The 14740-nt window shown below is 31.3% G+C and overlaps 1 protein-coding gene across 2 annotated transcripts in view; it reads left to right on the top strand.

Annotated features, from left to right (window-relative positions):
* Ptp10D (Protein tyrosine phosphatase 10D) overlaps positions 1 to 14050 on the top strand; it is a 118288-nt gene extending 104238 nt beyond the window's left edge. The window contains exons 17-23 of one of the 2 annotated variants that reach the window (XR_015822459.1): positions 753 to 990; positions 3867 to 4053; positions 5046 to 5303; positions 5396 to 5559; positions 7538 to 7776; positions 9608 to 9771; positions 13303 to 13421. Coding sequence is in view for 1 of the 2 variants with exons in the window: in XM_088227539.1 (XP_088083665.1) it covers positions 753 to 990; positions 3867 to 4053; positions 5046 to 5303; positions 5396 to 5559; positions 7538 to 7776; positions 13303 to 13334 (1118 nt within the window). In the remaining variant the exon portion in view is untranslated. Of the gene's footprint in view, positions 1 to 752; positions 991 to 3866; positions 4054 to 5045; positions 5304 to 5395; positions 5560 to 7537; positions 7777 to 9607; positions 9772 to 13302 lie in introns of both variants that reach the window. The other variant, XM_088227539.1, reaches the window with a different exon arrangement.
* The last annotated feature ends 690 nt before the right edge of the window (positions 14051 to 14740 follow it).

Here is a 14740-nt window from a genome sequence, read left to right as displayed (position 1 = left end):
TGGTAAAAATTAGAGCATAAAATAGTATGCCAAAATTTCTTGAAAATGTACGAAAAAAATACATATTTTAATAAAAATGCACTACTTTGAATGAAGTCATTGGTTCATATGAACCATTCAATGATATGAGAGCTTTGGAGGATATCCGATTTGGTCACCGTAAACCTGAATCGGAAGAACTGTCAGAGAACAACCTCTGATGTCACATGCGGAGTTATTTCAGAAATACAAAACTTTATAAAATCATAGCGCTGGTAATACGATATATATAAAAATAAAAATAAATTTTTTTGGCTTAGTTTAATATTCTATTAACAAATAAAAAAATATAAAAAAGACACTGAACTTCCTCTTTGCTTTATTTCCTTAAATTAGTCCCAATATTAGATTGCAATAATAATATAAAATGTGTATATTTACTTGGGAAATGTTGTCATACCTTATTTTTAAAGATTTAAGTTAGCCAGATCTGAGAACAAAATTAGAATTCTGATGTTATATACATAGTAAGTCTGGTTACTCTCAAACCCTTAAAATATACCATTTAGCATAAAAATTTCTACTTTGAAAATTTAAGGTAACCAATAATATTATTCAATTTTCTCTGTATTTTTAACACTATTTGTCGCACACACAGAGCTAATAGGTGAGCGCGTTAATAAGTATAAATTATTTAACATCGCAAAATTAGTTCTTGACACATTGCGTAATTAATATGCCTTTCTAATTTGAATTTATTTATAATGTTTCAGACACGGACAACACTCCTGTAATAGTCGGCACAACTGTGCCTTTTGCTTTATTAACTCTTTTGGTTATATTGATTGTCATCCTGAGGAGGAAACGTGCAGCGGGCCGGAAGGCCAAGGAGGCGCGGAATGGAAACGATACCATGAGCCTTCCTGACAGTGTTATCGAGACCTCTCGTCCTGTGAGGATATCTGACTTCGCCGAGCATTACAGAATGATGTCGGCTGATTCTGACTTCAGGTAACATGAGTGTGTTTTCTTAATGTTTATTGTTGATAAAACTTGCTCTTTTTGGCAAATCTACCAAACCTAAGAACTGAAAAATCAGTAGGGTTAGTGACGCTGGGATCAAAAGAGTTGTAGAATAAATTTAACAAAGGAATCATAAAATAAAATCTTTTTTATTTACGTTTCTCATTTATTCTATTAAAAGAACACAACTATAGGTTCGGGAGAGCACTCCTCCCGTCGACATGTGATCCTCAATAATATTAATGAAGTAAGGTTATCAATCGATATGTACTATGTAAAAAAAAATTTACAAGGCTTCATAGGATAGTGTTAATTTTTTAAATATATTTTTATTTAATCTTTGTTTTTAATTTTTGTATAAAATTGTAAGATTTAATATGTCCATGTATTTATAATTTTCTCAAACTGAACGGTTTGGGTAGGTAGGAAGAAATTGCCTCAAGGCAATATGCCCGCCCTTATATGTATATATATTGTATATGTATATAAAGTGTCAAATAAAAATAAAATAAATATATCTAGTTTGAGTGTTTGCACACATTACTCAGGTCACAGTGACATCAGAAGTCTATAATGCCCTGATTCTTAACTATTATGTAAGCCTGTAATAATTTTATTATCTTTTATTTGTCTTTAAAAAGAAACCCCTTTAAGATTAATTTCCATACCTACTTATCTAAAAAGTTAGGCACTGGTACTCAAAATATTATTGAATTTTGTTCTTTTTTTATTTTGAATATTTGTCACAAGGGCTTTTTCGCAAAACAAGAATAACGTTTAAAATATAATAATAATTATTTTGAATAACTTATATAGCGTCATTTTCGTAATTTAATCCTCAAGGGTGCTTTACAAAGTGATTCTATAGATAAATAAATTTAATTGAAGCTTTTAAATTTGTAATTTAATTAAATAATTTATTTTGTTATCACATGCTACGGATTTATTCAAATGATTTAGAGAACAAGTGAATTTTAAGTTTTTTCCGAAACATCACTTCACTCTCACAGCCTCGCACCTCTGCTGGGAGAGCATTTCATGCCATAGATGATCTAAGCGTAAGACGCTTGTCAGCTAGTTCTTCTGGAAAACATAGTTCCCTTAGATATTTCGGAGTAGAGTTGTGCAGGGATTTATACATAAGCCAACAGAGTTTGTATTCCACCCTCTGTGGAAAACGTAGCCAGTGTAATTCCCGAAGTAGTGGAGTGATATGACTGAACTTAGAGATTCCAAAAATAAGTCTCGCTGCAGCATTTAATAGACTGTAGGCGAGTCATTTTGTTCATTGGTAGACCTTCATAGATACTATTACAATAATCAACTCTAGACACTACAAAGGCATTTATTAATTGACAGGCGGCATCAACCGGCAAATTTTTGCGTGTACATTTAATTTGTTTCAGCTGGTAGAAGCATGAACTTATCGTTTTACTAATTTGAGCGTCAAGAGAAAGGTCAGAATTAAGTAAGACTCCAAGTAGTTTAACAGTGAGTAAAGCGGTACTCCCTACATCGGGTAATGCCGTATCTTAAATCAAATTCTGTCGTCTGGCTGAAGCCACCCATAGTTGTTCTGTTTTTGATGGGTTTAATGTTACTCTGTTTTCAGCCATCCAGTTTCCTATTTAAACATATACATATAAACATTTATAGTGAATTTTTACAATTTTAATTACAGTAAAACCCCTGTTTTACATTTTTCTAGGGAGCAACAAAAAAAGTGTAAAACTGAGGAAAATGCTTAAGTGAGGAAATGAAAAATGTATCGAAAAAATTTAATTACATAAAAATATTATTATTGTCCTAGACAATACTAAATATACTGCAGAAAAATTGTAAAAACGGTCATAATTGGGGATTATTAATATTTACCTATGATTTCATTAAAAATATTTTGTATTTTTTTCAATCAATACTATAATGTGTTTTTATTGAATTAAAAAAAATACATGTTTAAATAATTTTACATAAAAACACGAAAAAAAATTTTTGAAATTGCATTAAATAACTACAGTGGTTTTTCCCCTAAATATTGGGAAATTTTATTTATATGGTATTTATTTTTTTAGTATGGCACTACAGAATTTCAACTGTCATTTACATCGCGGCAAAACTGTTTCGCGCATTTATAATAACTGTTTAGTCAATCTTCTTTCCAAATTATGTTTATAACTTCAAATAATATTTCTATTGCCCAATTTTTTAAATTTCTGCGTCGTAGTTTATTGATGTAAAGACTTTATTCTTCCTAAACATGCGTCAACTGCGTGTCATGATTTAGTCAAATGTCAAAACTAGACACTTAAACACAATGGTCAATTACACTGCACCTACTTCGAATTTAGTTTGAGACAATAATTTACACATTTTTTTATTTGCTTTCTTTTTATTTTTTTATTCTCCGTTCACGCGGCGGCGTGCGGCTCGACGTCTTTTGACAGATCGAATGAGTTTCGAAAAATTTTTAACTTAAAACTGGGGTTCTGAAAAACTCAAAAACGTTAATCGGGGGGATATTTGAATGAGAATGTATGGAAAAAAATGGGACCTTAAGATTTCGGCGTAAAAAGCGGAAAAATGTAAAAATGAGGTTTTTCTGTATGTAACTATCAATGTATAAAAATATGTTTTCATTCATACTTTTCGGTTTATATAATGCGTTCATATAAAACAGCTTGCCGCTGGCGTCATGTCATGTTGACGTCATCTGTCTTCCCCCGCCGAGTGCTATTCTAACAAGAATTACTTATAACTCCAGCGTAGTATGGCGGGGGTAACGTCATAACAATACGTGATTTCGACTTGATATTACAATGTTTTTATTTTCTTGTATCAGTTCCATATATAATTTTATCTTATAGATTTAGCGAAGAGTTTGAAGAACTGAAACACGTTGGAAGGGAACAAGCCTGTACTGCTGCAGATCTTCCCTGCAACCGCCCGAAAAACCGTTTCACAAATATCCTGCCCTACGATCACTCCAGGTTTAAATTGCAACCAGTTGATGATGAAGAAGGCTCGGACTACATAAATGCTAACTACGTACCGGTATGCTGTGAAAATTTTATTTTATTCTGAGAATGTTCTACCAACCTGTTCTACCAATTTTGATTTAAAAAGGGTTATTATCATCATTGGCAGAGCATAAAACTTAATTCATTACGAGCGAGGGCAAAATAAGAGTAGTAGTACTAAATTGAATGCTTATAATAATAATTATTGATAATATGTATTAAAAAAAATATTTAAGTATTTATAGTTAATCTATGATAATATCAATAAACACAACTACTGAAAATTGCAAAAATATCTCCTATAATAATGGAAATGTGCAATTTCAACTTATTAATCTTACTGTATTTTTCAGACCTTAAGATGCACTTTTTTTTCTCTGAAAATTCAACTAAAATTTGGGGTACGTCTTATGGTCTAATGTGTCGTATTGTCCGCAACATAGTTTATTTTTAGATTTATTTATTTATGACAAAATACATTGTTTTAACTTTACATATTACATTACATTCCATGTTTTATTTGTACGAAATATTCCCAATCATCAAAAGTGCTGGTATGAGGGGATATAATATATTATGACAATAGTTTAAATAAAAAGTCAATAAAATAACATCACAAATCACTCGTCACAACAATAATTATAAATAATAATTAATTTTACTACATACTAATTTTTTATTGTTAATTATTGTGGCTTGACACGGGCATAGCCGAAAAAGCCTTAATAAGTTAATTAATATTTAAGCAAGTGTAATTTTAAATGAATAAATAAATAAACAAATTACTTAAATAATTGTTACAGCCAATAACAGGCCACACTCATGAGCCTATGCAAAAAAATCTTTACCAAATCTCTATAAAAAACCGATATTTGGGGACTCGTAATGTTTAAAAGCCATACTTTATTCAATGATAATATAAACTTTTTTTAACAGAATAAATAAATATGCTGTTGTGAATATATTTTTCAAACTGTGACATGCGTGGTTAAACAAGCGTAGTGAAAATAATTGATTTGCTTCTAGGGCTACAATTCTCCGCGTGAGTTTATCGTGACTCAGGGTCCTCTGCATTCCACTCGCGACGATTTCTGGCGCATGTGCTGGGAGTCCAACTCTCGGGCCATCGTCATGCTGACGCGGTGTATAGAGAAGGGGAGGGAGAAGTGCGATCATTACTGGCCGTTTGACACGCGGCCGGTGTACTATGGCGACATATCTGTCACTATATTAAATGATAGTCACTATCAAGACTGGAGCATAACGGAGTTTATGCTTTGCAGGGTGAGATTATTTTTGTCATTAGTAAATTTTTTAATATTCTAACAGTTTTTATGTTATTTAGATTAAATATTAATATCCTTTTCAATATCCAGGGAGAAACTCAACGTGCCATAAGACATTTCCACTTTACAACGTGGCCAGATTTTGGAGTTCCAAATCCACCACAAACCCTTGTCAGATTTGTTAGAGCGTTCCGGGAAAGGGTTGGACCAGATCAAAGGCCTATAGTTGTCCACTGCAGTGCGGGTGTTGGGAGGTTTGTACTTTTTAATATTTTTGAATAAAGTTGTACGAAAATTGTTCACTTACTACAACGGGGCAATTAAAGCAATTAACAACTTAATATTTTTTATTTTTCATTTTTTTACAAAATACATAGGAGGTAAAAGAGAGTATTAAAAAAATAAAGAACAATTACATAGTAATGAAATACATATTAACAGTAAAAATAGGAAACAAAAAAATCCCACAAAGGCATGGCCTGTTCGTGGGTATACAAGAAATGTTTATGAATTTTGTGTTTTGATTATGAATGAATATTATGTATAGATAAACGGTAGTTATTTTATTATTTTATTTTATTTTTTGCACCACAACAGGCCAGGAGGCCCAATTACAGTGGTGAATTATATCACAGAACACCCAGGCTTGAGAAAAATCACATTTGAATTTTTGTGTTCTCACCGGGAATCGAACCCGGAACCTTCCGTGCATGAGTCAAGTGTCTTGACCACTACACCACAGAGGCCGCCTTATTCATGTATTTAAATGAACCGCATTGATTGTGAAGAGTAAAAACTTTGTAAAAATATTATAAAATTCATGTGGTCTTAATTTTTTTTAAATATTAACCATCGTAATCCACAAAGTTAATAAGCCGATTCAATAACCAATAAACAGAGAGCTAAATCTGAGAATTATTTTTCTAATTGGAAAATGCAATCGTCTTGGTTTATAATACATATATATATAAATGGAATGAGCAGATCCATATATATTTATCAGCCTTTTTCTCATAATTAGTATCATATCTGGGGATAGGCGAGTATATAAAGTGTATTTTAAATAGATTTCCATTGCATCAAACACGTGCCACTGTCAAAATGATCAGATGTGGTGTTTCATCCTCTCTAGCTACAGCCTCTCCCTGCAGCGAAATTACACGATTGTAGTTGTAGTAGTCGCAATGGAAGCCGTATGCTTAGTATGCTAGAGTTCTTGCATATTATGTTACACTACACGGACTCAATTTTGCATGTGCAGATGTGAATCCTATAATTATTTAGTAATTGAGTCACCCATTGCCAAAACTCATCTTGTCTTTTATCAAAAATGGTTAAGAAAAAAATAATTTTAAGGTTACATATTTTGTGCTTATTCTTTGTTAATAATAATAATAATTATTATGGATAACTTATATAGCGCCATTTTCGTAATATAATACCTCAAGGGCGCTTTACAAAGTGATTATATAAAGATATAAATTTAATTTTAACTTTTTAATTTAAGAAAAATAATGTACTTTTTCATATTACTTTTCCACCACATGCTAAGAATTTATTCAAATGATTTAGAGAAAAAGTGGGTTTTAAGTTTCTTCCGAAATATCACTTCACTCTCACAGTTTCGGATTTCTGCTGGGAGAGCATTCCATGCCGTAGGGCCTGCGACCGCAAATGCACGTTCGATAGTAACATAAACACAGTTATATTTTCTCCCCTAAAACTACTTACAAAAATAACTATAATTAGTCTTGTCCCTTTAAAACAAAAGGCTATAAAAGGGTTGCAAAAGTTATCATGCCCACAAAACAGTTACAAAAGTCTACGAGGGTCATTCATAAAATAAGGTTCCCATATTTTTCTCACAGCGCGAACTTTGCATCTGGCGGAAACAGCGATAGGAAGCTTCATCTTCGATGGCTGCCAGGCCGGCACTGAGCGGTGTGTGTGGCGGGAGCGGCAGGGATAGAGAGTGGGGGAGTTGATGAGTCAGCCAGTGTTGCCAGATTTCTCCCAGCGCGTCGCTATCTTTATTGACAGCATAGGGAACCTTACTTTATGAATTACCCTCGTACCTTTATATAATTGAAAACTATCTCTAATTAGGGCTATATTTAATTAGTTTTTTTTTCTTAAATATATTTTTTTTTATGAATATCTAAAAACAAAGCAAGATGGAAAAGATGAACTTTGGAAATGGGAGACTCAATTATTTTTTATGTGAATTTCTAGATCGGGTACTTTCATCACTCTGGACCGCATAATCCAGCAGATAGCCGGGTGTGCGGAGTACGTGGACATCTTGGGTATTGTATACAACATGCGCAAGGAGCGTGTGTGGATGGTTCAGACTGAGCAGCAGTATATCTGCATACACCAGTGCCTCCTAGCCGTGCTGGAGGGTCAGGAGATGCCTCACAATAACCAGTCCCCTCCTCAGCATCAGATACACCACAATCAGGCCTTCGAAGGTAATATTAAAATCTTTCTTCTTCAGGTGGAAGGAATCTTATCATAATACTTACGTATATGTTTTAGTTAAAATTGAACTTGAACTCTCTTGGAGATTTCCTCTAATAAAATTGAACATCACGTCGCCTTATTTTAAACATAACGTAACCCACTAAATGATAACTTTACAGGAGGCAATAAAAGCTTCACAAATCACTAATTTTGTACGAAACTTTATTGTTTTTTATTTTTTACCAAATATTTTGTTTTTAAGGTGTATAAATGATTTTTAAGTGTTTTATCCAAACAATAGTATACTATTTGACTTCTCACCACCTACTGACTTATGCTGTATTCCAAGGAACATACATACATCTTCTTTGAGATACACAGTATTCAAAAATGTGTTTTGTCTCTTTTCTATCAACAATGTCTTCATTCAAATGACAGAGATAGATGCTATTTTGTATGATGAAAATTATTCAATCATAATCTCAAGTGCAGAAATAAATTACTTATGTTGTATTCAAATTAAGGCGACGATCATTTACATTGTAAAGTATTTTTTTAACAATCACCCATATTTACGATTTTTGTAATATTATCAAGAGGCAGAGGTGTAAAAGATCATCAAATATTACAAACCCACTAAGAATCAAATAAAAATAATATTTTTTATGTATATTTTAACAACTTAAGGCTGCAGTCTGAAGAAAAGTAATTAAAAAAGTAAACAATTTTTTGAATGAACAACAACGTTTTAAAATTACTAAATCTTATGATTTCCTTACTTTTTATCCAGTCTTAAGCGAGCTTAAAATGAACACAATCTCATGTGTGCTGAATATATTTAACTATGTATTACTACCCTATTAATTATCATTAGTTTATAATTATATTCTCATAGATTCTGATTCATAAATTTTAATACCAAAGCGTCTTTTCATAAATACTAAATATGTATATTTCTCTGGTTCTGATTGGGCAATGTTAAGTAGTGTTGTAAGCTTGAAATTATCTTTGTAGATTATGTAAATATATATATTTTTTTAACTCTTATGGATTACACAATTTATCATAGTTAAATATCGAATCACCAATAAGAGGCTCTACAAACATGAATTTTAATTCATAGTAATATGTCATAAGGTGACATTTACACATTTTCTTTATAAACATCTTACTGTGTAATGCTCTCTTCGCAAAAATGTAATTAGCATAACTAATCCTTACTTTGACAAACTAATTTACTCTTTTTTTTTTTTAATGTTCTCTCTTTTATTTTGAATTGAAAGTTTCATGACAAACAATTGAAAGTTATGCTTGGCCGCTGTCTCAGGGTATAAATAATGTTTCTTTGATGTAATAATATATGTACTTTTATCCTGAGGCCATTGCTATAATGTTCTTCCTTACAAAAGTTTACTATTAAAAATATACAAATGGCAATGTTTTAGTAGACGAAAAATTTAAATAATTATGTTTCGCTGTGTCTATTAAACAGTGTTAAAATATGGCAAACTTTAGATGCATTCGGTAATTTTTACCTCGTAAAAAAAATCTACAAAATTTCTTATGTGGTTGATGGTTTTCCAATTATTATATACACAATTTAATATGTACAAAATAATTATATGTATGTACATACGGGTTACCTTCAAGTTTGGTACTGTTTTTGGTGTTGGTATTGAATTTAATATTCACGCACTGTGTTGAATATTGTGCATAATGTTAGTTTTACTACAGTTATCTGTATTCACAGCAGACTTATTGGGGCGATTTTAAAAACATATTTGGTATTATTGTCCTTCTACACTTTGGTGTGAGGTTTATTGAATTGAATGAATTCAGGCAAATCAAACGGCGATTCTGTGGACACGAGTAGCACAAGCGTGGACTCTAATCACCAGACAGAAGAGAAGGAAAGATGATGTCTATTAGTTCTGTGCAAGGCGGATGTGTCACGTTTGTACACCGACTAAACATCGCCTTGTCTCAGATGCTTTTGGTACTGGGTCGGTAACACAGTATACTTCTAGGCATGCTTTGTACATAGATCAATCATCACTAACCAAATGGCATGTTGTGTTTCTGTGTGTTGTGTATTCCATAGCGATCCGCATGTTTGTTGTTGTGCTATATTGTTCTTGTGAAATAATACTTTTTAGTTGTTAAATACTAAATCTGTCTAGTGCGCAGGTATGCTATAAACATATGTACATAATATATGAGCCATCTCTTTTCATTACCCGTCATCGCTACTAGAGACTCTTCTCAGAATTTGTAATTTTTTGTTGAAATAATATTGATGCTAAAATATTTCAAATATGTGGAGATTTACAATTAAAAAAAAAATGTTACGGTACTATATAAAAGGAAAAAATAGTTTTTCCTGTTGGTGGTTATTGTGAATATAGGAATCTGACAACTTATATTTTGAATTATATTTATTTAAGTAATTTAAAGTTTATGATATGTGTTAGAAAAGTATAACATAATTTAAAGTGCTTTCTTCTTATTGCTTTCTTCTTCTGTTTACACTTAAAAACAGCAGTATAGAAATAGAAAGTCACAACCTTTTTATAACCAATCACCAAACAAGCCTTTCACAATTTAGTATAGCCAACATAAAAACCACTTTTGGTTCTGATTTTTGCTGTTTTATTTTCTATTTTGACATACTTAAATTCACTGAAATTATTCTTAACAAAGTAAGATTTTTTTATTATTAATGATCAACTTCCTGGGCCCCAACTACAAACATTATCTTCACCGGTAAATATCGAGACGGTGTACTTAACTTTTCTACTATCTCTATTTACCTCGGTATGGTGAATTGTGATCTATCGATATGTTAATAAGTGTTTTTGATACTTTCATTACGTCATATATGATCAAATTCAACAAATAGGTGGTGCTAAAACTTTACTCCGCATTCAATGCTAAATTAAAATATTTCTCTTTCGTATTTCGACATTTAAAATTTTCTAAGACAATCTACCTCCGTATTACAAAGCCGGCTCAATCAATATGTCAATATATGCTCTCAGAAAGATAGGAAAAAATATAATAATTATATTTATTTTTCAAATGCGTGTGCGCTCTAATTACCCCAAATTTTCCAACTTCACTGCTAGACGGCGCTGTACTGTCAAAATTTTCTCAGAATTTTTTTTGTTACATATATATAATTTTTTTTCAAATTTATTTATTCCTATAAAGATACATATTTCAAAAAAAATAATAATGTATCCCTAACTCTATGAGGCCAAGAGCCCTGTGTTGAGTTGGGATACAACAAAATAGAAAGTAGAAGCATGCATATTATTAAAGAATAGTACAAATAAAAATTATTACATAAACATAAATTTCAACAAACATCTGGACAACAAGCTTAATAGTACTATATATAAATCTATGTAATATCTCATAGCAGTCTCCTGCAATGGTCTCTTCCCTTAGACAAAATCCAATTATCTTCGTAATCGCTCGGGAGAATGTATCTTCAACCACACCATCATGGTGAAGGTATGACTTTTGTATCTTCCGACTTTAATTGCACCCTGGTCCAATAAAATCCACTACAAGTCACATAAACCAATAACTACTTGAAAATGCCCGTTTGGGCAAATAAACCAAGTGGATACAGCAATACAAATTAAATCTAAATGTATTCATAAAATGTACTTATTGCCGTACATCAGGATACGAATGAATCATAATACACACCAAAAATTTTGTAGGATGGATCATTAAGTCCGCGACTTTTTAATTTCCTGCGTTGTAACTTAAACAACACTGTTCCCTTCAAATGCCATCTGTCAATAGACTGCTGTGAAGTTTTGAGCAATTGCTCCCCGATCCGCCATATTTGCCGGTTTCAGCTCCCAGTGACTATTTCCTATTTCTAAACCTAAAATTAAAAGTCACGGACTTAATGAATCATCCTTGTACACAAACTACCTATATTTTTATATAATGAATGACTTAGTGACATTCCATATGTTATTAAGTGCTTTATAGTGGAAGATGCTTAGTTAAATTAATATGTACATATTTATAATAATGAATATTTTTTGTCTCTTTAATAGTATTGTTTGTTTAACATAAAAAAAACTAGTTTTTTATCTCTGATGTGATGTTTGTTAGAGATGCTTTGGGATTGTAACAATTTGCTAAAATTTGGATACATTTGGACGTTTCAGTTTTTTAGAAAAAGTTAAATCATACTTGTACTGTTCTTTGAATATTTTTTTCTATGTACGGGGGTCGTTTGATCGAAAGCTAGCCTTTGATAGATGACGTTATGTGACAACGAACTCCATATTTTTTTGACATCTACCACCCAACACATGACGTCAGTCAAAATTTGAATAAAAAAGAACTATTAGTTTGGCTTTTACAGCCGTCGCAAGCAAGCAGGTTGTGTATTTTGCGAAAAATGGTGAAAGTCAAATATTGTTCAGTGATTAAGTTCCTTCACAAGAAAGGGAAAAACAATGCAGAAATCAAAGCCAAACTAGATGCTGTTTATGGCAAGTTTGCACTGCTGCTAGCAACAGTTAAATTTTGGAAAACTGAATTTGTTCGTGGTCGTATGAGAGTTTTTGATGATGACCACCCAGGCTTCTCAAATATCGTTACTACATCAGAAAGCGTTAACAAAATCCATGATATGATTATTGCAAATTGTCTAATCAAAATCCATGAGCTAGCAGAGACTGCAAACATATCGACTGAGCAGACCTGAGAAGAAACTGAGAAGATCCGAAGGATTTTTCTCATCCATACGCCACTGTTGACAAAACGTGGATCCATTATTACATGCCAGTAATTAAGGAATAGTCCAAGCAGCGGAGAAAATGCGGTGAAGGCCCACCGAAGAAGGCAAAGACAACTCGATCAGTCAGTAAGGTGATGGCAACTGAGATGGGGAAGGCATTATTCTTATTGATTATTTGCAAAAGGGTAAAACAATAACTGGAGACTACTACGCAGAATGATTGGACCATTTCGACGCCGAATTGAAGAAAAAATGCTCTGTTTTGGCTCGTAAAAAGTTCTCTTCCATCATGACAACGCACCCGCTCACAGATCGGCCGTCATGCAGGCAAATTGAACAAATTAGGCTATGAATTGATTGACCACCTACCGTATTCACCAGATCTAGCCTCTTGCGACTTCTTGCTGTTTCCAAACCTAAAAAAATGGTTCAGAGGATGCCGTTTTGCAACAAACGATGAAGTGACAACCGACACTCACTATTTTGAAGAGCTCAAAGAAAATTATTTTTCAGAAGGGATGAAGAAGTTGGAAAGTCATCTTGAAAAGTGTATTGCCCTTAGAGGGGATTATGTTAAAAATTAAATGATAATAACAGCAAAAATCATGCGTTTTCTTACTTAGGCTAGCTTTCCGTCAAACGACCCTCGTATGTATTTAAAATTATAGCTTATAGCTACATAAATTTTATAATTGCCTTAATTATTTTTCGACATTAATGATAAATGAATGTAATGAAGTAATGTTTCACCTTTTTTTTACAGATGATGAAGGCATCGCTGAATCGGGAATGTGATATCCAAGAAAATTTAGTGCATTTAATGTGTAAACAGAGCAATATAGTTCATAGTAAAAACCGCCACCATTGTAAATATATTGACGGGTAGTTTAGAATAGCGATGGACATTTTCATACACAGTATTACATATAGTTGGTTGCATAATATAAATGCAAATTATTTATAAAAGTATATCATTTATGTTTGAAATGTGGGAACAAAGCACTCGCCGTGTAGCTTTTAAAAAATAATTTGTGACATAATTTTAGAATATAGTTTTATTTTACATATATATTAAATACAATGTACTTATATTAAGAATTCACTCAATGGTGTGATTTTTCTTCTGATTTCTTTAGGTAAAAAATATTTGTTGTTTTATTTACAAAATATTATTACAAAGTGTTATTATTTTGTTTTTTTTTAAGTACAAACATATTTTTAATAAATTTATGTTACTTAATCATTTGAAATCTAAATTATCATTGCCTTAAAAAAGTATTACATTCACTTATACATTATAACAGTACATAATATGCATATCATCAAATCATATTGCACACCGAAGACGAAGTAAAATTATCTAATCCAGAACTGAATTTAAAAAATATTTTTAGCAAACGAAAAAATCGCTTGGAGAATATTTTTTTGAGGAAGATTCTTGTAATGCTTGACAAATTGTGGCTGAGATAAAAAAGATCTATTGTGATTCTATAATTTTTATCAACAAAAAATTGATTCTTATAGAAAATAAAACTCAAATATTTCAAATTTTGATTTGTTAATTCAGCAATTGGATGTTATAACTGTCTAATCTCTGCATTTTATTATTTTGATCACCCTGGTACAATTTAGTACGTTATTATAATTTATTTTCATAATCTTATCTCTTAATTAATAATAATTCATCTTTATTTTATTCAAATATGTCAACAGTTGCCATTAAATAATACTCACATGAGATTTCTTTTTGTTTTATACTTTTGAGATTTATGAATTATGTAATTAAAACACAGAATCATAAGTTTACTTAATGAAAATACATAATTATGTTTTTAATTCACCTTGGTACTTAATATGTATTGTTTATAAAACATTCTACAAGTAAAGTATATCTAAAATTAATAAAATGATAATATTTTTTACATTTATTTATTAATTTCACTAAATAAATCATCTACAATGGTTGATTCAATATATTTTAAGTTATGTAGTTATAAACATTGTAGAGATTCTGCTTTTTTTCAATGTATACATATTTTGAACGAATTAAATGCATTCATCATTCAATTTATTAAATATATATATATATATATAATGAATTGAATGCATTCACCATATTTTTTAAAATAAATATTTGTTATTTCATTTAGTAATGCTTGTGAAAACTTAAAGCTATATTTATATATTTTTAAATCCTTGAT

Source organism: Micrasema longulum, unplaced genomic scaffold (assembly GCF_059751315.1).
Source record: "Micrasema longulum isolate JH-2025_06_02 unplaced genomic scaffold, ASM5975131v1 h1tg000509l, whole genome shotgun sequence".
In the NCBI taxonomy this organism is placed as follows: domain Eukaryota; kingdom Metazoa; phylum Arthropoda; class Insecta; order Trichoptera; family Brachycentridae; genus Micrasema; species Micrasema longulum.
Note: the sequence above shows the minus strand (reverse complement) of the source record. Positions and strands in the feature narration are given on the sequence as shown.